Genomic DNA, 23699 nt, shown 5'->3' on the forward strand with positions numbered 1-23699 from the left:
CGGTCCGCAGCACTTTGGTGCGTTTTTTTTCTGGTGCTCATCTGAACACTGACTTGGCCCAGTCAATGGGCAAAATCTGCGGGCGGCATTCTGATGCGGAAAATATCGTCCACTGACCAGGCTAAATCTGCATGCGGATCCGCGCCAAAACCGCAGCAGAAAATGTGGGTTTTTAACGGCGTATTTACAGTCTGAATTTGACATTGAAAATTTTGAGTAATAAACAAACCCTTAGAGGCGGAATCCACACCAAAATATCGTCAGCGGGTGCCACCATGTGCCCATACCCTCACAGCGGCCCGCAGCCTGTAACGGCCTCCGTATAATGAATGCGGCATTGGAAGCCATTGAACGTCTCATCAGGGGATTTACCAGAAGTTCACGTTATCCCCACAGGATAGGAGATAACTTGCTGATCGGTGGGGGTCTCACTTCCAAGACCCCCACCGATCACTACGACGGGAGTCCCGTATCCCATTTTACTGTCACTTTGGGGGTCACTTCTTCCCCGCAGTGACGCCCCTCTGGCCGAGCATTTACAGTTAGCGCTCCATTCATTTCAGTGGAGATGAATCCATTGCTCGGCTATCTCCGGAAGGGAATGGAGCGGTTGGGCGATCGGCTCTTCAATCAGTCTCCTCCTTACGGCCGATACTTAGATGCCGCTGCCAATGCTGATCGCGGCATCTAAGCAGTGAGCCGCTGCCATTACAGTTTATGGTTTCCGTCACCGCCTCCATCTAATGTACATCCCTGCAGTAGTTACACAAAGTCCACAAACGCGATGTGGCCCGGCCCGGCTCCAGGTTAGTGGCCATCTGGTAGCCATGTGCGGTACATAAACTTCCATCATGGATCCGATAAGCAGAAGGTGGCCTTTTACCCCGTTCTTGCAGCAGAGTTTGATGTTTAACCCTCTCTGTGGCAGATCCACATCCCGTCCCTCTCAGCAGCGATCCGCCCGTTGTCTGCGGCGCACATTGTTTTCTACAAACAGATTTTAAATCCTCTTGCAGAGATAAAAAAATTCCATTTACCTCCACATTTTGTGCCATTTCTGCGCAGAAGGCATGTCCCAATAAAAAGGGGTGAATCAAAACGTGGCAGCGGCAGAAGTCTGCCATGGTTATTAGAGGAAGAATCTGTGGGTTCTGCCATATGAGCACACAGCACATGTTTAGGGCCCTCCTTGGTACCCCGACAATGTCTACAGTGATACAGTGGATAGATGAGGGGAGGAGGGGGATGCAGCTGCAGCATCACTACATGGATCTCTGTGAAGCTGAATGCTGTGAGAGGGGAAAGGGGCAGCAGAAGTGAGTGGAAGGAGGAAACCGAAGTAAGGCAAATATCTCATTAGGTAGAGCTGACCACTTAGGCCTCATGTCCACAGGGAAAATCAGGCCCGTGCGGATTTCTGCTGCGGATGCACTATAGTTGTCTTTTTTTTCATGTGGGAGATCAATTGATGATTGTGATCCGCGTTAAAATGGAGCATGCCACGATTTTTTTCCCGCCAGTGAATTCGCAAATCACTTGAAATACCATCCGCGGCTACTTAATTAACAGCGGATGGTCAATGCTTTCCTATGGGATGCGGATTTGCTAAATATAATTTCCCCGCGGACATGAGGCCTTAGAAGGAAACGTGATAAAGCTATGGAAACCATGAGGCTACAGAGGGAAGGGCGCAGAATGTGCAGGTTGGCTCCGGACTGTGGGCTGCATTCATACCCTACAGCTCTATAAGGAGTCGCTGTGGTGGTAGATGAGCTTAACGACCTCCGACCCCACAATCCTCTAAGACGTCCAGCGCCGTCCTTATCCCGGCTCTAATCATTATGTCCCTTTGTCCCTCCTTATCCCGGCTCTAATCATTATGTCCCTTTGTCCCTCCGCACAGCTCGTCCTCCGGAGACCCCAGTGAGGTCAGGTTTCTGCGCTTCTCCATTGGGCAGAGGAAATGCTCGCGGTCAGTGTGCCCCCTGCTGTGTGCGGAGTGTACTGCATGCTCTGATAATACACTAACGCTTGCCGTGCCGTTTCTTTTTAATCAGCAAGCCTAAACCAAGGAGTATTTTGCACGTCTCTCCGGCTCCAATAACCCAGAAGAACGCTCAGAGCTCGGCAGTCGCGTGGATCTGCGTCCGTGTGCGCGTATATTATATATCTGACCCCAGATTTTTCTGCTGTGCATCAGACCGCTGCTTCCTAATAAACGCTGTGAACTTTACTGCATCAACACAACTTTTAGCCTGGATGTGAAACAGAACAGCTCCATTCACTGACAGCAAGCAAAGGTTTTGAGAATTGTAAGGCTTTGAAAGTCAAAATATATTAGCAAGTTACAGAACTTAAAGGGCCAGTCATCAAACCCTTGTAAAAGTGGAGCAGCTAATATCACATGTATGATGTCTCTGGAGGTTATATCAGTACTGGAGCGTTATAAGAGGAGCAGCTGATATCACATGTATGATGCCTCTGGAGGTTATATCTGTACTGGAGCGTTATAAGAGGAGCTGCTGTTATCCCATATATGATGCCACTGGAGGTTATATCTGTACTGGAGCGTTATAAGAGGAGCAGCTGATATCACATGTATGATGTAAATGTCTCTGGAGGGTCTCTCCACTGGAGATATATGAACAAGTAGTCATCATGGCGGTTGGGAAGTTTCTGCACTTCCTGTCACTCTTCCCATTTAAGAGCACTACAGTCAGGCTCTTCCCATCCTGAAATGGCTGATAACAGGGAGCAACAGCTTATCTGCATAATATTAGTTGGTGTTATTGCTTGCACGGGTTATAAAACATGACGGATCCCGACCGCGCAGATCAGAGGGCGCACTTTGTTTTCCGGCCTGGCTGCGGCTGATGTTTTCCGGGCGCCGGACTCGCCTCCACCTGCTACTAAATTGGAAAAGATTTGCATGTTTTATGTTTTTATTTCCGCAAGCAAAATGTAACCAAGACAAATCGCTGTGTGAGAAGCCTGCGCATCAGATCCGCGGAGCGCCGCGTCAGCGAGGACCTGCACAGCGGGGTCATGTGACGGCGCCGTGCCCTCCGAGAGCTGAACACGGCACAGGACGGATCCAGCTGTAGTACCTGGACCCGCTCTTCATGTAGAGCTGACATATTCTGTGGCGCTGTACACAGCGATGTGCGGGCGCTCCCGCCGGCTGCGTTCGCGTGGCGGAATACAACATGGCTTTTTCCCTGTGAATTCCGCCACTAAAAGCCGCAGCAGAAATCCACAAGTTTCTTCCACGGATTCGCGTGCGGATTTGGTCCTACGAGGCCGACTTTCCGATGTGATTTCACGTGGATCAGCATCTAGCAGTGACAAGTTATCCGTGCCGATCCCCTCATAAATACCCATTCAGAGGGCTTAATTGGCGTGCCCATCCGCACCCGAATACGCTTCAGAAACGCGCGGCTGCAGACTTTAGAGATCAAATCCGTGCGTATAAATCGGCGTTGAATCCCACAGTGTGCACAGACCCACGAGGGACCGTTCACAGCGGACGGAATTGGGACGCAGCCACTACAGCCGCAGAATACACGGGCTGAAGGGCTCATTGCCACGAGCGCGAATTCACCGCGCATTCCACGTGCGACGTCCGCCCTGATGGACTCAGTGAAACTATGTGGATTTTCATTGATCCGTTCTCATTGAGCACAATGTGTTTTAACCTAAAAGCATGGCGTCCGCGGCGTTCACGCACGGGAAAAAGGAGCGACTGCTTCCAATAGTTTCCATGGTAAAAACGGCATCCCACTTGTAAGCAGATCACATGACCTGCGAGCGCGATGCCAAGATCTCATAGGAAATAATGGAAGATTCCTTACGGAGAATCGACCAAAAGTATCCAGGACACGCAGCGATTAGAAAAACCGCTCACGTGAATAAACACATTGGCATCCGTGTATTTTCGCGGCGCGCTCCGTCCGTATCGCTATCGGATGGAACTTGCGCATCAAAATCGCCCGTGTGAATGCCGCCTTCGTGACCAACAGCTGGCAGCAGTGAGGCAAACCTATAAAGGGCTTCTCCGTGCTATAACGTGCGCCAAACTCAGAACCGTAGTAATAAGGCTGCAGAAGGCTCTTCATTTACATACAAGCCCCCCTTGATGTGTCGGGGCGGCATTAACCTCTGATCTGCTAGGTGAGCCTCTGCCGCAGGCGAGATCGGCGCAGCGTCTTGGGGTGACTTTGGTCTTGTGTGTTTCCATCTTGTGCGGACGCACGGCGCTGCGATTGCTTGTCCTCTTCCTCCTTCTGACATGTCTTCTCCTTGCTGTTTGCAGGCTCCCAGGTCCCAGCAACAGGACGTCGGCTGCAGGCAGCGAGGCCAAAACCCGGGGGCCGGTCGGTGGGAACAGGCGCAGTCAGAGTTTTAATAACTACGACAAGGCCAAACCTGTGAATCCTCCTGCGGCTGCGACTGAGAAAGGTACGTAGAAGGGAGCGCCGCCGCAATGTGCGCAGTGCTGGCGGCGGGACTCGTTTATGGTACTAATTGCTGAGTCTGGTTCAGCCATGTCTGAGGGCTCCGCTGCTCTCCGCATTACGTGGTAAGCCCCATTGACTTCTATTGGGGTATTTGGCACGCGGGTTTACGGTCATATTTTACATGCATGGAAAAAAAATGTTTGGGGAGTGTGTGCGCCCGATAGTTGGGCCCGGTCTAGTCTGGAGGGGAAGGGTCTTGTGGACGGATTATAGGGCAGCAGAGAAGTGGGGGGATTTGTGGGCTCCTCGCCGGGCGTTGTACTTGTACGACCTCCTATAAACCTGCAGTACGGTCATCGCTCCTCGCACCATCGCTTACCGCAGGGTAACACAATGCGTCACACCTGTCCTCCTCCGTCGGTGGCTGTGGCGGTCGGACGCGGCGCTCGCTGCCGCCCTGCGGATACATGTGTTCTGCATTGTGGTTCAGCACGGAATTCGTTTTTGACAGTTTTGCGCAGGACCGCCGGTCCAAGCTTGCTGTATGTATCACTTGCCGGTGGTTTGCCTCGCACGGCCGACCTCACGCTGTATTTTACCTTTAGTCCAGCATTAATCTGAATTGTTAGGCTGGGTTCACACAGGGCGGATTTGCCGCAGCTTTGCCGCAGCAGATCCGCCCGCGGCCGCTAATCTCGGGATTAGCCAGCCATGTGGACGAGGTTTCTCAGAAACCTCGTCCACACGGGACGGCTAATCTGCTGCGGTAAATCCGGCTGCAACCGCCGCAACCGCGGTTTCAAAAGAAGCAGCATGTCTGTTTATCTTTTCTTTTTTGTTTATGTCACGGCCGCGCTCTCCTCTATGGGAGCGCCGGCTGCAGCGGAAAAGCCAGCGGCGCTTCAAAGCCGCCGCAGCTTAAACCGCGGCGGTTCTCCCAGCGGAAATCTCGCGGTTTTTGTTGCGGCCAAGCCGCAAGATTTCCGACGGGAATACGCCCTGTGTGAACCCAGCCTTAGGTGTCGGATTAACAAATTTTCGGGATGGCCAGAAGCTTGCCTGTAAGGGGGGCTTTACATGGGACGACTATAAGGGAGAACGCCAACAGCAGTCGTTCTGCATAAACGCGGCGGCGGACCGGGGGGTGAGCCATAATCCCTCCTGTCAGCTCACCTAATAGTTGCCATCTGGCATAAAGTCACACTTTTTCCTATTCGAACGACTTGCAGATGGAAGTTCTCTTTATAAACGATATCTCAGAAAACCTCATAGTCCACGTTTACACAGCCAAGAGCGAGTCACACCTCGTGCGCTGCGGGACGCCGCGAATGACACGGCCTTCTCTTGTCAGGAGGGGTATCATTAGGGAGAGCACTAAGAAGGTGAGTGAGGAGACTTATAAGGCCACCCATGCTCCTCTGGGTAATATGCAAATAAGGAAGATGGAACAATACCTCTGCAGCGCCACCTACTGGATGGCAGCATTTCTTCAAATCAATGTCCAACCCTCTCAACAAATCTTTACGACACTGATGGAGCCGTCCGTGTGTTTTTCTGTCTTGCTTTTCAATTCCCAATTCCTGTTTTAAAGCCTTGTTTAAAGGGTCTGACCCAGACGGCTGCATGCCTTCAAGTAGCGGATTATCAAATGTTCTGGATCATTGAATGCCAGATTAAACACCTAACATGATCTTTTGTGCGCCTGGCGTGACGTGTGGATTGATGGTGACCTGTAGATGCAAAATCATTAGTAACTATGGCAACAGATTTCGTAAAAATACACAACACATATAAAGCAAAAACACAAACCTTTCCAGTGTGGCGTCGCCCCCTAGTGGGCTCTGTGGTAACTGCGGCAGTGATAATACGAACTGCTTTATGTTTCTGTAAGGGCCTTTACATGGAAGAATTATCCTTCAAAAAATGGTTGGATGGTGTGAATGTGAGCGTCAATCGCTCAGTGTAAACGCGGCCGGCGATGAACAACCAGCGAGAATGTGTTCGCTTATCATTATGTTATGCAGGCATAAAAATCATTGTTCGCTCGTTGCGTATAAACGGCGATCGCTCTGTCATGTTTTGGGGTTGTCCCACAAAATGTGTTCCATTCATTATAAAGGGACTGTCGGAGATAAGCAGCCAAGTCCAACTGCTCCTCTCTCTCTCCAACGGTCCCATCAAAATGAATGGAGGTGCAATGCGCATATGTAACAGCCACTCCATTCATGGCGGGACACTCCAGACCGCCATTCCCAGGATCAGTGGGGCTCATCCCCATCAGTCAGCCAGTTGCACCCTCTTCTGGACAGGGAAGAACTTTGTTTTCACTGAAAAGTTCTGGATCTCTCTTACATACTTTGTTTCATTTCATCACCATCTCAAGATCTCTGCTTGCTTGAGTACGCTCTCGTTATTTCAGTCATTGCAGCCGTCTCACGGGATGTGGGGAGATACAGAAAGCGGATTTCTGCTTCACACATTCTACTCTTCAACTTCGCTGTTGGGTTTTACTCTCTCTCTTGCAAGGGCCACAACACAAAATTGAAAATCATCTTCTGGAGCCCCCAGGGCCGGTGTGCCATACCATCATTTAACACATCCATGCCTGCCTCTTCAAGTATGCTACTCTTATTTCCATATAGGACACCAATAATGAGAGAGCGCGCTGGATCCGGCTTTTTCACTACACCCTGTATAAAGAATAACATCTTAACACAATTGCTTAGTTTTGCTACTATATTTATGTACTGAGCTTGGTTCTACTATTGCATACATGCCATCACCTTGGTTCTGGTGCTGTATTTATCATTGCCTTGGTTCTAGTGCTGTATTTATGTACTGAGCTTGGTTCTGGTACTGTATTCATCATCGCCTTAGTTCTAGTGCTGTATTTATGTACTGAGCTTGGTTCTAGTGCTGTATTTATGTACTGAGCTTGGTTCTAGTGGTGTATTTATGTACTGAGCTTGGTTCTAGTGCTGTATTTATGTACTGAGCTTGGTTCTGGTGCTGTACTTGTCATCATCTTGGTTCTGGTGCTGTATTTGTCATCACCTTGGTTCTGGTGCTGTATTTATCATCGCCTTGGTTCTGGTGCTGTATTTGTCATCGCCTTGGTTCTGGTGCTGTATTTGTCATCACCTTGGTTCTGGTGCTGTATTTATCATCGCCTTGGTTCTGGTGCTGTATTTGTCATCGCCTTGGTTCTGGTGCTGTACTTGTCATCGTCTTGGTTTTGGTACTGTATTTGTCATCGCCTTGCTTCTGGTGCTGTATTTGTCATCGCCTTGGTTCTGGTGCTGTATTTGTCATCGTCTTGGTTCTGGTACTGTATTTGTCATCGCCTTGGTTCTGGTGCTGTATTTGTCATCGCCTTGCTTCTGGTGCTGTATTTGTCATCGCCTTGGTTCTGGTACTGTACTTGTCATCGTCTTGGTTCTGGTACTGTACTTGTCATCGCCTTGGTTCTGGTGCTGTATTTGTCATCGCCTTGCTTCTGGTGCTGTATTTGTCATCGCCTTGCTTCTGGTGCTGTATTTGTCATCGCCTTGCTTCTGGTGCTGTATTTATGTACTCAGCTTGGTTCTGGTGCTGTATTTATCATCGCCTTGGTTCTGGTGCTGTATTTGTCATTGCCTTGGTTCTGGTGCTGTACTTATCATCGCCTTGGCTCTGGTGCTGTATTTATGTACTCAGCTTGGTTCTGGTGCTGTATTTGCCGTCAGCTTGGTTCTGGTTCTGTATTTGCCGTCACCTTGGTTTTGGTTCTGTATTTGCCGTCACCTTGGTTCTGGTTCTGTATTTGCCGTCACCTTGGTTCTGGTTCTGTATTTGCCGTCACCTTGGTTCTGGTGCTGTATTTGCCATCGCCTTGGTTATGGTGCTGTATTTATCATCGCCTTGGTTCTGGTGCTGTATTTATCATCGCCTTGGTTCTGGTGCTGTATTTGTCATCACCTTGGTTCTGGTGCTGTATTTATGTACTGAGCTTGGTTCTAGTGCTGTATATGTCATCACCTTGGTTCTGGTGCCGTATTTATTTACTGAGCTGTTCTGCTGTGGGTACACTACTATCTTGTTGCCTTCTATCTGTGTAATATGTGTCGTTTTTTTCTAATGACCGTGTGGTAAGGGGAAACCTCTTTTGCTCAGGGTGCAGCTCACCTGAGGCCGGCCCTACTTACACCCTGTAACTGAGGGGCATGGAGGCCGCTGTAAGAGGCCATGTCTGAGAGGAGAAGCATTATGGGAACTGTATTCCTTTACATAGTAATCTTCCTACAGAGAGCCCCGGCAGCATCAAGCCAGGGGTAATAATGGAAACTCACTACTTCTGGGCTGCGGTGGCGTCACTTGGGGAGCATTCAGAGACATGTAGCAGCTCTACTTTCTTCTGTAAACTCAGAAATCTCCTTCTAGTCTACAATCTGCCATAATTATACTCACAAGCGGCAGACGTGCTGCAGATCGGTTCCCTACATGCAAATGGTGTTTACTGGGGCTCTAAGCTCACGGGTCTCTGCGACGCCGCGGCAGTCAGACATCTGCACCTAATGTGTCATATGTGACTGTATCCTCAGTCAGGAAAGTATCGTTCCTCCTTAAGGAGAGCACCGAGAAGGTGTGAGGAGACTTATAAGCATGCACCTCTGGGAAATATGCAAATGGGAAGATGCAACAATACCTCTACAGCGCCACCTAGTGGATGGCGGCATTCCTGCAAGCCGCTATCAGACCTTTTACCAAGCCTTGTGCCTTCCAATAGGTGGCGCTGTAGAGGCATTGTTCCAGCTTACCATTTGCATATATCCTCAGAGGACTGAAGCCTCCAATGTGGGTATATAAGCTGTTGGTTATTATACAGGCTATTACCTCTATTGGGACTTTGAGGATTTCCCAGTAACAATGGCAGACAATGGCATCCGGGTCCACCATTGCCTGTGATGGTTACTATTAGTGATAACACATTGCAGTACAGAAGTACTGCAGTATATTATCAGAGCGATCAGTCTCCTCACACCTTCCAGATGCTCTCCCTAAGGAGACCCATGGCATGGTGAAGTAGCTTGCACCGGGTGGGTCCGTGATGTTGGCGGCTTTATCCAAGTACTAGGCGTATTAATTTAATTAATCCATATTATTAATGATTTTGCTTTAAGGTCTGGAAGCTTCAAGCTGCACCCTGACAGCTCAGGATCACATGAGGGGTTCCACCTTATCAGGACGGGGGCTCAGCAATGTTGATTTTTGAACTGGACCAGATGCTGTTGCTGCAGTTGCCCTGTAGAGGGCGGTAGCTGGCTGCTGGGGATTATGTACAGTATCATATATTGGTGGAATCCTTGTGTTACAGGACACTAAACCAGCCGTTAACTGGAAGCTCCTGCCATCACTGAGGCCGGAAGGGCTTCACCCAAAAATGGGTTCATCACCTGTATATGAGAAGTGCAAAGTGTATTATTTACTTTTACCAAAACTTTGGGGATTGTATTAAGAAAATCTCTCCAGACGGTAAGATCCAAATTTGGGCTTTGAATTAAACCAATAATTCAATTCACTAAAACATCACAGATCTAAGGATGCAGTTTGTGGGAGCTTCTTCTATCGGGGGCGAGCTCCATTCCTTTCTGTCACTGTGTACAAGTATGTATTATACTCCAGAGCTGCACTCACTATTCTGCTGGTGGAGTCACTGTGTACATACATTACTTATCCTGTACTGATCCTAAGTTACATCCTGTATTATACTCCAGAGCTGCACTCACTATTCTGCTGGTGGAGTCACTGTGTACATACATTACTTATCCTGTACTGATCCTGAGTTACATCCTGTATTATACTCCAGAGCTGCACTCACTATTCTGCTGGTGGAGTCACTGTGTACATACATTACTGATCCTGTACTGATCCTGAGTTACATCCTGTATTATACTCCAGAGCTGCACTCACTATTCTGCTGGTGGAGTCACTATGTACATACATTACTTATCCTGTACTATACTCCAGAGCTGCACTCACTATTCTGCTGGTGGAGTCATTGTGTACATACATTACTTATCCTGCACTGCTCCTGAGTTACACCCTGTATTATACTCCAGAGCTGCACTCACTATTCTGCTGGTGGAGTCACTGTGTACATACATTACTTATCCTGTACTGCTCCTGAGTTACATCCTGTATTATACTCCAGAGCTGCACTCACTATTCTGCTGGTGGAGTCACTGTGTACATACATTACTTATCCTGTACTGATCCTGAGTTACATGCTGTATTATACCCCAGAGCTGCACTCACTATTCTGCAGCTTCAGAGCTGAGATTGCACAATCCTATACAAAAGGGTGCAATGTGAATATAAGACCTTGGCTGGAACGTTCCAGAATAGCGCCGTGTAGGACACGGTAAGAGCCGGGTGGAGGCTGTATAGCAGAGCTGGTCAGCCCCGTGAGAGCGTCCCCCACCCTGGGATCCCACCGCTGACTCTGCACTCCGGACGACGTTACATTTTAACTCCGGACCCTGTAAATATTAACCTGCGTGTTTGGAATGTGGCGGTATTACCGTTGGCACTCTGACCTTGGGGTCTCCTAGTGCGGGCACGGGGTCACGGGCGGCATATATTCTTTACTCTGCAATTATTGGGGCCTGCCCGATTACAAGGCAGTCTGGATTAGTGGATGGTCACTATGTACAGTGTTTCTGAGAGATGTAAGGGCCCCGGTTACTCCTAAATCAGCGTCGTGATTGGAGATCGTTTAACGGACTTTTTACATTAGTCCATGTAGAGGACAGACAGTTGGTGACTCATTGTCAGGTCTTATATACAGTTGGGTGTTTGGCGCTGCGGGGTCTCCCAGACCTGGACGTCTCCCGTCCGCCCGGCCCCTGCAGCGGGCACTGACTCATTGTCAGGTCTTATATACAGTTGGGGGTTTGGTGCTGCGCAGTCTCGCAGACCTGGATGTCTCCCATCCGCCCGGCCCCTGCAGCGGGCACTGACTCATTGTCAGGTCTTATATACAGTTGGGTGTTTGGTGCTGCGGGGTCTCGCAGACCTGGACGTCTCCTGTCCGCCCGGCCCCTGCAGCGGCGCACTGACTCATTGTCAGGTCTTATATACAGTTGGGTGTTTGGTGCTGCGGGGTCTCGCAGACCTGGACGTCTCCCGTCCGCCCGGCCCCTGCAGCAGCGCACTGACTCATTGTCATGTCTTTTATACAGTTGGGTGTTTGGCGCTACGGGGTCTCCCAGACCTGGACGTCTCCCATCCGCCCGGCCCTTGCAGTCAGGTCTTATATACAGTTGGGGGTTTGGCGCTGCGGGGTCTCGCAGACCTGGACGTCTCCTGTCCGCCCGGCCCCTGCAGCGGGCACTGACTCATTGTCAGGTTTTATATACAGTTGGGGGTTTGGCGCTGCGGGGTCTGGTAGACCTGGCTGTCCCCCGTCCACCCGGCCCCTGCAGCGGCGCACTGACTCATTGTCAGGTCTTATATACAGTTGGGGGTTTGGCGCCGCTGGGTCTCGCAGACCTGGACGTCTCGCGTCCGCCTGTCCCCTGCAGCGGACACTGACTCATTGTCATGTCTTATATACAGTTGGGTGTTTGGCGCTGCGGGGTCTGGTAGACCTTGACGTCTCCCGTCCCCCCGGCCCCTGCAGCGGGCACTGACTCATTATCATGTCTTATATACAGTTGGGTGTTTGGCGCTGCGGGGTCTCGCAGACCTGGACGTCTCCCGTCCGCCCGGCCCCTGCAGCGGGCACTGACTCATTGTCAGGTGTTATATACAGTTGGGTGCTTGGCGCTGCGGGGTCTGGTAGACCTGGACGTCTCCCGTCCGCCCGGCCCCTGCAGCGGCGCACTGACTCATTGTCAGGTCTTATATACAGTTGGGGGTTTGGCGCCGCTGGGTCTCGCAGACCTGGACGTCTCGCGTCCGCCTGTCCCCTGCAGCGGCGCACTTACTCATTGTCATGTCTTATATACAGTTGGGTGTTTGGCGCTGCGGGGTCTGGTAGACCTTGACGTCTCCCGTCCCCCCGGCCCCTGCAGCGGGCACTGACTCATTGTCATGTCTTATATACAGTTGGGTGTTTGGCGCTGCGGGGTCTCGCAGACCTGGACGTCTCCCGCCCGCCCGGCCCCTGCAGCGGGCACTGACTCATTGTCATGTCTTATATACAGTTGGGGGTTTGGCGCCGCTGGGTCTCGCAGACCTGGACGTCGCCCGTCCCCTGCAGCGGCGCACTGATCCGTCATGTCTTATATACAGTTGGGTGTTTGGTGCTGCGGGGTCTCGCACACCTGGACGTCTCGCGTCCGCCTGTCCCGTGCAGCGGACACTGACTCATTGTCAGGTCTTATATACAGTTGGGTGTTTGGTGCTGCGGGGTCTCGCAGACCTGGATGTCTCCTGTCCGCCCGGCCCCTGCAGCGGCGCACTGACTCATTGTCAGGTGTTATATACAGTTGGGTGCTTGGCGCTGCGGGGTCTGGTAGACCTGGACGTCTCCCGTCCGCCCGGCCCCTGCAGCGGGCACTGACTCATTGTCATGTCTTATATACAGTTGGGTGTTTGGTGCTGTGGGGTCTCGCAGACCTGGACGTCTCCCGTCCGCCCGGCCCTGCAGCGGGCACTGACTCATTGTCATGTCTTATATACAGTTGGGTGTTTGGCGCCGCGGGGTCTCGCAGACCTGGACGTCTCCCGTCCGCCCGGCCCCTGCAGCGGGCACTGACTCATTGTCATGTCTTATATACAGTTGGGTGTTTGGCGCTGCGGGGTCTCGCAGACCTGGACGTCTCCCGTCCGCCCGGCCCCGGAAGTGGGCACTGACTCATTGTCAGGTTTTATATATAGTTGGGTGTTTGGCGCTGCCGGGTCTGGTAGACCTGGCTGTCCCCCGTCCACCCGGCCCCTGCAGCGGTGCACTGACTCATTGTCAGGTCTTATATACAGTTGGGTGTTTGGCGCTGCGGGGTCTGGTAGACCTGGCTGTCCCCCGTCCACCCGGCCCCTGCAGCGGCGCACTGACTCATTGTCAGGTCTTATATACAGTTGGGGGTTTGGCGCCGGGGGGTCTCGCAGACCTGGACGTCGCCTGTCCCCTGCAGCGGCGCACTGATCCGTCATGTCTTATATACAGTTGGGTGTTTGGTGCTGCGGGGTCTCGCACACCTGGACGTCTCGCGTCCGCCTGTCCCGTGCAGCGGACACTGACTCATTGTCAGGTCTTATATACAGTTGGGTGTTTGGTGCTGCGGGGTCTCGCAGACCTGGATGTCTCCTGTCCGCCCGGCCCCTGCAGCGGCGCACTGACTCATTGTCAGGTGTTATATACAGTTGGATGTTTGGCGCTGCGGGGTCTGGTAGACCTGGACGTCTCCCGTCCACCATCCCCTGCAGTGGGCACTGACTCATTGTCAGGTCTTATATACAGTTGGGTGTTTGGCGCTGCGGGGTCTGGTAGACCTGGACGTCTCCCGTCCGCCATCTCCTGCAGCGGTGCACTGACTCATTGTCAGGTCTTATATACAGTTGGGTGTTTGGTGCTGCGGGGTCTGGTAGACCTGGACGTCTCCCGTCCCCCCGGCCCCTGCAGCGGGCACTGACTCATTGTCATGTCTTATATACAGTTGGGTGTTTGCCGCTGTGGGGTCTCGCAGACCTGGACGTCTCCCGTCCGCCATCCCCTGCAGTGGGCACTGACTCATTGTCAGGTCTTATATACAGTTGGGTATTTGGCGCTGCGGGGTCTGGTAGACCTTGACGTCTCCCATCCCCCCGGCCCTTGCAGCGGGCACTGACTCATTGTCAGGTCTTATATACAGTTGGGTGTTTGGCGCTGCGGGGTCTCGCAGACCTGGACGTCTCCCGTCCGCCCGGCCCCTGCAGCGGGCACTGACTCATTGTCATGTCTTATATACAGTTGGGTGTTTGGCGCTACGGGGTCTCCCAGACCTTGACGTCTCCCGTCCGCCCGGCCCTTGCAGTCAGGTCTTATATACAGTTGGGTGCTGGCGGTGAATTCTTCTCCCCTACAAGGCCGGACTCCCACTGCTTGTTTATAGCACCGCTCCGCACACATCTGTGGAACGGCCCATAAAGCTTCACTTTTCACATATTTCTTGCCATTGTTTAATCTCCAGTATCTCGTTCTGACTCCGAGCCGCGCCGGCTGCCCCCCTGCGATGGAAGACCTGGCAGGTGGATGCCTTGAACTGTGCCCGTAGGACCGGCGGTCTGGGGGGGTCCTGGTCTCTCCTTGCGACACTCGTCCTTAGAGCCGCTCCGAGCTTTGATGTTATCAGATTGGTGCCTTTTGTAGAACACTGATACAAAGTTTTTACATTTCAACTCCAAGTAAACTCTTGCATTTAAAGGGGCGGCGCAGCCAAAGTTGTTCCTCGAAGTGCCTGCTAGTTCTGCAGCGCCTGGTATCATCTGTAAAGGCGCTTCACATTAGGCTTTGATTAGATGATGATTTTTCATTATGCGAAAAAGTGCGCTGAATTACAGATGTAGCAAACTTCAGCTTGACACTAATACGTTCGGTGCCGTTGCAGCAAACGGTTAGCACCAAACAAAACCCAATAATAAAGTCCGTCTGCTGCAGCTGTGCGGTTAAGGTGCGCCACGTTACTGATTGCTGCATGTGGACCTGACTTTAGGGTACGGTCCCACGTAGCAGATGCCACGGGGCTGGGTTGTAACCGCTATGTGGCTAACAAGCCTGCTGGTTATGCATGTCCATGCAGCTTACTAATTAAGGGTTCTCTCGCTTTTCCAGGCAAATACAATTGATGACCTATTGGGAGCCCGGCCGATCGTCTCACCTGGCGCCCGCAGTCATTGCCGCTGTTCACAGGTATGCAGCGGAAGCTGCTGTTCCAACCCCTGTGTATCGGCTGGCACTGGTAAAGACAGCAGCACCCAGTCAGCTGATCAGCCGGGTGCACCAATCCTAAGGATAGGTCATCGATAGTAATCCCTGGGAGACCCCTTTAATGGCTGCAGAGTTTATCTTTTACACATGATGTATTTGGGTCCATTTTTCTTGCCTCCAGGAATGGACGGGACCCCGTTTCTTTTTCCAGCTTAGCGACGATCTGTGAAAAATGGAGCGCGTGCGAATGGCGTCCGTGCGTTTTGCTGTTTGTTCATCCATTGACTTGAATGAGTAACTGTCATCCAAGAAGTTGCATCAGAATAGCACAGATTTGGGACTTTTTTTCGGTCTTCGTCAAAAAAACAAACATGTTGCCGTATTGACTGTAGTGGGTGACTGCGCCGTCCACCGCATGCGGGCGGGAATCACACCAGTCTGAACACGCCTTTAGCTTGGGGTCACCATGTTGGGACATAAAGGCCCCGTTGATACGACCTCTGACAGTCCTACGGCTCTACTTACAGGACCCGTAGGTACAAATACGGTTCCCTTCGCTTCAGGTGGATTGTAATGGGGGGTCTGCCCGCGTGGCCGATGTGGGGTACATGGGGATGGCTGGAGCCTGATTTCTGTACATTAGATCCTTTTTAGGGAATTCCCTTTAAATGTGAGGCAGTGCCGGTGGGTTTATGTAATCTGTGTGGTAGATGGAGAGCGGGTGCTTGATGGGGATCTCTGCAGAGTGGGTGGCATAGATCTTAGGTGGGGTGTAAGACGGGCACTAGCTGCGGGTCTATGTAGAGTTGGGGTGGCATAGTGTGGGCAGTCTGTTGGCTTGTGGTTAGGGATGCCTATAGACTGGGGATGTAGGTTGGATGAGGTTTGTAGAGGTGAGGGGGGCAAAGTGCTGCGGAGTTTGCATGGAGGGGGATCATGTAGAAAGGTTGGGGGTCTGTAGAGTTGGGTAACGCAGTATTATGTAGGAGACCCTGGGGTGGGATTAGAGGAACAGGAGTACGGCGGTGGGGTCTCGTTAGGGTGGGGGTCACCGCAAGGAGTATATTACATAGTATTATTGGTGAAGACAGCAGTGGGTTGTGCGATGGTGGTTTCTGTAGACTAAGGGGGCAGCGTACATTAATGGGGGTCTCTCTAGCAGAGGTCTACATACAGCAGAGTATCTGTCTGAGGGTGGGGGTCCCTGGAGAATGAAGGGAGGGGGCAGAGTACAGCTGTGAGCGTTTCTTTATATTGGGGGTCTATATGGAGAGGATGGAGCAGAGCATCGCTCTATAGAGCAGGATAGTGGTCTCTGTAAAGTTGGATTTAGGGGGCTAATGGAGGAGTGAGGGTCTCTTAAGAGTATGATCTGCACATTAAGACAGAGCAGAGTATCACTTTGTAGAAGTTGTGTTCGGGGTAGTACACGTGTCTGTTGGGTTAAGGGGGGCAGAGTGCAGGGGTGAGGGTCTCCTAATGGAGTATATCTCTATAGAGCTGTGGGTCTCTGTAGGATTGGGTTCAGGGGGCAGACCGCCGGGGTTGAGGTTATCTCGTAGAGCTGAGGGGCGAGGGTCTCTGTAGAGTTGGGTTCAGGGAGCAGACTACATGGGGTGATGGTCTCCTAATAGAGTATATCTCTATAGAGCTGAGGGTCTCTGTAGGGTTGAGTTTAGGGGGGCAGACTGCAGGGGTGAGGGTCTCCTAGTAGAGTATATCTTTATAGATGTGAGGGTCTCTGTAGGGTTGGGTTCAGGGAGCAGACTACATGGGATGAGGGTCTCCTAATAGAGTATATCTCCATAGAAATGAGGGTCTCTGTTGATTTGGGTTCAGGGGGTAGACTGCAGGGGTGAGGGTCTCCTGGTAAAGTATATCTCCATAGAGCTGAGGTGTGAGGGTCTCTGTAGAGTTGGGTAAAGGAGAAGACTACAGAGATGAGGGTCTCTTTAGGGTGGGGGTCTACACGTTAAGGACAGAGCAGAGTGCCTCTCTATAGAGCAGAGGGGTGGGGAGTCGGTGGAGGGTGGAGAGTTTGGTGTTTCACCTCTGCATGTTCCACTTTCCCTGGGAGAAGATGTAGCAGAGGCGGAGAGGCGCACACCACTACGCTGCACATCCAGGTAACCTTACTGCTCTGTTCCCCTTCTGTCGGGGTGAGGGGGGGACGTTGTTCAGGAGCTCCCTGTGATTTGTGCTGCCGGTCGTTCACCTGTTCTGCAGTGCGGAGGGATGGCTGCTCATTAACCCCTCACTGCCTGCAGAGGAAGGGATTGCAGGTTCTCCTGCTGATATTGGATACAAATACGAAACACATTTGCAAGTTCTTATGTACAATTCTGAGATTCGGAGGACACTCAGACAGTCCAATATCTCACTTGATGGCGATCCCCCTGCGTTCAGTGATGCTTCCGGGCGTGAAGCGCCAATCATATGTGCAGCATTCTGCATCGTTAACCCCGTAACCGCCAGGTTTGTTTTATAATAAGTGTAGAAGTATTTGTTCTGCCAAGACACTTGTCACGTGCGGCGGCAGATAGGGGGCGCTGTCACTAAGGGGATCCTGGCCTTTTGTCACCAGTCTCCTTGGGGCCCATTCCTACCTGTTACTGACCGGATACGGACAACTCGCAGACCCCTTATAGTAAATTCGTCTGTTCAGATGGGCGTTTTTTATGTCGACCAATGTTGTGTGTAAACGGACCAAAAAGTCTGTGGGAATATAAAAAAACTGCGGCCAACACGGATGTTACATGCATGTGTGCCGCGGTCTCTACATGTGTTGCCAGGAGACAGCAAAAACAAGAAAGTAACATCATTTGGGTATCCTTGTGTTTTTGTATATTGCGCACACACAATGAAAATGGTCCATTTTTCCAGGAACGGAATTGCATTCACCCGTGTGAATGAGCCCAAAGATGTAACTGGAATCGGGGCGTCATGTTGGTTGGATACATTGTATCCTGCAGGAAACGGTGTAAGTATCTGCAGCGCGGCCGCCGCAGTAACCAATCAGGTACTTTATTTTCGATAACGAGAGAGAAGACCTGATTGGTTAAGGCCTTCTGCCCCCAATCATCTACTTCTCTAGTCTCCCATGCATACTCATCACCTCTCAGTAACTGCTATGTGTGACATCATAGGGGGGGGAGGTTCTGGGGAGTATGATGTCACTGGGGGAGGGGCAGTCCCGAAGGATATGTGTCAGAGTAGTGATTGGTAGCAGATATAGGGGAAGTTACTGAGAGTAGCCAGTCACATTTAATTTTCTGTGATTGGCCACTAGGGGCAGCTTCTCCACTTGTTGCTTGCACTGGTTTAAAGCGGCACTCCTCCTTTAGGGTAACATTGTGTCCCAGGATCAGAGGGGGGTATATATCGCCTGCAGTTGTTCTCTGTTGTCGCTCCAAACTACCAGCATCGGGTCCCATTTTTGGTCATCCAAGATGGCTGACCCCGCTCTTCAGACTACCAAGTCCCCCGCAGTGCATTGGTGTAATGACACCCATCTCATGTGCTGTTGCTTAGTGGTTTCTTGGAAGCGCGATCAGATGGGAGATCATTGAATGGAAAGCAGCACCTTGATGATGCAGCAGAGCCAGGCCGGTAGCTGTGCGGTGCCGCTGGGCCGGGCCGGTAGCTGTGCGGTGCGGCCGGGTCGGTAGCTGTGCGGTGCCGCCGGGCCGGGTCGGTAGCTGTGCGGTGCCGCCGGGCCGGGTCGGTAGCTGTGCGGTGCCGCCGGGCCGGTAGCTGTGCGGTGCCGCCGGGCCGGTAGCTGTGCGGTGCCACCGGGCCGGTAGCTGGCCAGACAAGGCTATGTGACAGATGGTGAGCTGATTTAGCAGGTAGCAGGAGCAGATTGAGGATCGCCTGAATGAATACTCAGGTAAGGCGTGACTGTATCCAGAGACATAAAGTAGCTAATGAGTTCTTTGGAACCACTGGCAACCCAGAGCAAACAACGGGGAGAGTTAACCATTGCATTGCTACAGTGGACCATGCTGTTAAAAGTTGCTTGGCCTGGCGCAACCTCTGCAGAGTTACAGACAAACTGCGCTAAAAAGGAGAGCAGTGAACAGCCATATGATTGGCGCAGTACAGGATAAGTAATGTATATACAGTGACTCCAGCAGCAGAATAGTGAGTGCAGCTCTGGAGTATAATACAGGATGTAACTCAGGGTCAGTGCAGGATAAGTAATGTATGTACACAGTGACTCCCCCAGCAGAATAGTGAGTGCAGCTCTGGGGTATAATACAGGATGTAACTCAGGATCAGTACAGGATAAGTAATGTATGTACACAGTGACTCCACCAGCAGAATAGTGAGCACAGCTCTGGAGTATAAAACAGGATGTAACTCAGGATCAGTACAGGATAAGTAATGTATGTACACAGTGACTCCTCCAGCAGAATAGTGAGTGCAGCTCTGGAGTATAATACAGGATGTAACTCAGGATCAGTACAGGATAAGTAATGTATGTACACAGTGACTCCACCAGCAGAATAGTGAGTACAGCTCTGGAGTATAATACAGGATGTAACTCAGGGTCAGTACAGGATAAGTAATGTATGTACACAGTGACCCCACCAGCAGAATAGTGAGTGCAGCTCTGGAGTATAATACAGGATGTAACTCAGGATCAGTACAGGATAAGTAATGTATGTACACAGTGACCCCACCAGCAGAATAGTGAGTGCAGCTCTGGAGTATAATACAGGATGTAACTCAGGATCAGTACAGGATAAGTAATGTATGTACACAGTGACTCCAGCAGCAGAATAGTGAGTGCAGCTCTGGGGTATAATATAGGATGTAACTCAGGATCAGTACAGGATAAGTAATGTAAGTACACAGTGACTCCACCAGCAGAATAGTGAGTGCAGCTCTGGAGTATAATACAGGATGTAACTCAGGGTCAGTACAGGATAAGTAATGTATGTACACAGTGACTCCAGCAGCAGAATAGTGAGTGCAGCTCTGGGGTATAATATAGGATGTAACTCAGGATCAGTACAGGATAAGTAATGTAAGTACACAGTGACTCCACCAGCAGAATAGTGAGTGCAGCTCTGGAGTATAATACAGGATATAACTCAGGATCAGTACAGGATAAGTAATGTAAGTACACAGTGACCCCACCAGCAGAATAGTGAGTGCAGCTCTGGAGTATAAGACAGGATGTAACTCAGGGTCAGTGCAGGATAAGTAATGTATGTACACAGTGACTCCCCCAGCAGAATAGTGAGTGCAGCTGTGGAGTATAATACAGGATGTAACTCAGGATCAGTACAGGATAAGTAATGTAAGTACACAGTGACTCCACCAGCAGAATAGTGAGTGCAGCTCTGGAGTATAAGACAGGATGTAACTCAGGGTCAGTGCAGGATAAGTAATGTATGTACACAGTGACTCCACCAGCAGAATAGTGAGTGCAGCTCTGGGGTATAATACAGGATGTAACTCAGGATCAGTACAGGATAAGTAATGTATGTACACAGGGACTCCACCAGCAGAATAGTGAGTGCAGCTCTGGAGTATAAGACAGGATGTAACTCACTACGAAGAACATACAAATGAGCCCTTACAGTCTTTGCACTGTGCCCCGTAGTTATCAGTAAGGACCCTTATACACAGAACGATTATAGTATTAAAAAACGTTAGATTGTGTAAATGAGAATTTGTTCTCTTCGTTGTTCATGTTATGGAAGCTGAAGAATAATCATTCGCACGTCTTTGCTTGTGAACAGCGATTGTTAAGTCTTCACACTCAGTGGTACAGCGAATGACTGAATGATATGCCAACGCAATTCTGAACAAAATTGCGAATGTCATGTCTGCCAGAATAGATGGGCTGCCCAGCGAACGGTCATCGTTTCCTCCTGCGAACGATTTAGCGCTCCGAGTATAGGGAATCTGATGCGAACTGAAGGATACACAGTACCCGCTGGTGTCTGTATGTAATACCAGCTGACGGGAGGATATGCGCAGCTTCTGTATATGCACCCCGGCTGTAGATACAGACACCCATGGAATGGGGGTGATTGTACCCCGGCTGCACGGACCCCTCTGATGACTCCGCTTCTCCCTACACAATGTTGTATCCTTCTCCGTGTAACGTGCGCCCCTCCCCGTACTTCTCGCCTGCGGTTGGTGTTGGGTCTTTAGGACTTTGTTTCTGGCCTTATTTAGCCTTCTCCATCAGGGGGTTTCTACCTTCAGCGCTGGTCCCCGGCCAAGGACGGCTCCGGGATATTAAACAGTTCACACAAGATTAAAGTTTACTATGAAATCCTAAACGAGGAGTAAATCTCTTCTGCCGGAGCTTTCATGTGCCGGCGCTGTCCGCCCCCAGCCGGGCCGAGACTTCCTGCAAGGCCAAGTGTCATAGAACAGAGTAAGAAGCTTCCAGAAGTTGGAGTGTTACTAGTTTATTTGTGTCATTTCACAGAATGTAACGACTGAACAGCAGAGATGTAACCCCCTCAGTATTCGGAGTGACGCCCGTCGCCTTCCGGTACACTCGCACACAGCCAGGGATTGTGCAGGATTATATTGTGCAAGTCTATCATTAACCAATTACAACAAACAGGTGATAACGATCAGCATTTTAATATGTAGGTTGAAATACAGTCATTAACTGAAACAGGAATAACTGTGTAGGAGGCTTAGAACTGGGTGAGGAACAGCAAAACTGCTACAAGGGTGAGGTTATGGAAGACAGTTTCATGTCACAGGTCATACACCCTGGCAGGACGGAGCGCAGCAACAAGTAGTTCTACTGCATCAGCGAGGTCTGATTGGCTGTAAAGTTATTCTGCAGCAGAACAACGACTCCTAACATCCAGCCGATGTCTTTAAGAACTATCTTCAGCGTTGGGAAGATCACGGAGTCCTGGAAGTGATGATTTGGCCCCACGGAGCCCTGATCTCATCCAGTCTGTTTGGGATTACATGAAGAGACCGCAGGAAGGATGTCCAGTACAACCTGCCTGTCAAGTTCCTTCAAAAACCTGTGTGCAAGTGTACCAAGAAGAACTAATGCCGTTGTGACTTTTGCATAGTGCTGTGTGTGTATATAATATATATGTGCAAATCCCGTAATCTGACATATTTATCCAGTAATCCGGCACAGAACTGCATATAATGAGGTAGTCCATAGGACCTGATGCATATTAATGTCCACAAAAACCTGCAAGGGCCACAATATCAGTAATTGACAGTTTTCGGTCCGTGAATACCCGGAGGGGTTTTCTGGTTTTTGAGAGAACTTCTGCAACTTTCTAATGAACTTTTGTTTCTCAGTCTTGGATTACGTCCTTTTCTGTTGACTCTGTCCTCTTTATGGACTCCAAACGTTAGGCCAGCTTCACACGAGCGGACAAATTCCGCATGTGGGATCCCACAGTGGATTCCCGATGTAAGCCCCAACAGCGACCCTGCGTACCTTTGGCTTCTCATACACTCCTAGAATCGTAGAGTTGGAAGGGACCTCCAGGGTCATCGGGTCCAATCCCCTGCGCACTGCAGGATCACTAAAGCATCCCAGACAGATGACTGTTCAGCCTTTGTTTGAACACTTCCATTGAAGGAGAACTCCCCCCCTCCCATGGCAACGTGTTCCACTCATTGATCCCCTCACTGTCTAATATCTAACCTGTGTCTCCCCCCTTTCAGTTTCCTCCCATTGCTTCTAGTCTTTCCTTGTGCAGATGAGAATAGGGCTGATCCCTCTGCACTGTGACAGCCCTTCAGATATTTGTGGACCGCTATTAAGGCTCCTCTCAGCCTTCTCTTCTGCTAAACATCCCCAGATCCTTTAGCTTCTGTATAGCGGATGCCCGCGGACGCTCGCCATCTGTTATGCACAGTGCAATTTTTTCCCCTTTTTCTTTTAATATTTGTATTTCCTGCGTCGTGGCTTAGCGATGACACGGATACCCACGGCCCATAGGCAATGTTAGGTGTGTATAGGCAGTGGGTCACACGGCCTCTACTGCCTTCAGTGGAGGCCATCCGCAGCAAAATAGAGCCTGCTGCTCGAGGAATACGCAATTCATAGCTGCGAGTGCGAGCGGAAAAAGTGATTTTTTTTTATATATACTTTTCAATACTTACATTTTGCACCTTTTGCGTCCGTTCTGCGCTCTTTTTGGATTCTGTACCTTTTGCGTGCGTTCTGCGCTCTGCATGGATTCCATACCTTTTGCGTGCATTCTGCGCTCTGCATGGATTCCATACCTTTTGCGTCCGTTCTGCGCTCTGCATGGATTCCGTACCTTTTGCGTGCGTTCTGTGCTCTGCATGGATCCCGTACCTTTTGCGTGCGTTCTGCGCTCTGCATGGATTCC

At 50.7% G+C, this 23699-nt stretch overlaps 1 protein-coding gene across 9 annotated transcripts in view; it reads left to right on the forward strand.

The window, feature by feature from the left end:
* The window catches only part of NAV2 (neuron navigator 2), a 352103-nt gene that overhangs the window by 239716 nt on the left and 88688 nt on the right, over positions 1-23699 (forward strand). For 6 of the 9 annotated variants that reach the window (XM_066583580.1, XM_066583577.1, XM_066583578.1 and 3 more), the window contains exons 6-7: positions 1904-1972; positions 4313-4458. In XM_066583580.1, coding sequence (XP_066439677.1) covers positions 1904-1972; positions 4313-4458 — 215 coding nt within the window. The remainder of the gene's footprint in view (positions 1-1903; positions 1973-4312; positions 4459-23699) is intronic. The other 3 variants (XM_066583587.1, XM_066583579.1, XM_066583583.1) reach the window with 1 other exon arrangement.

Source organism: Eleutherodactylus coqui, chromosome 11 (assembly GCF_035609145.1).
Source record: "Eleutherodactylus coqui strain aEleCoq1 chromosome 11, aEleCoq1.hap1, whole genome shotgun sequence".
NCBI lineage: Eukaryota > Metazoa > Chordata > Amphibia > Anura > Eleutherodactylidae > Eleutherodactylus > Eleutherodactylus coqui.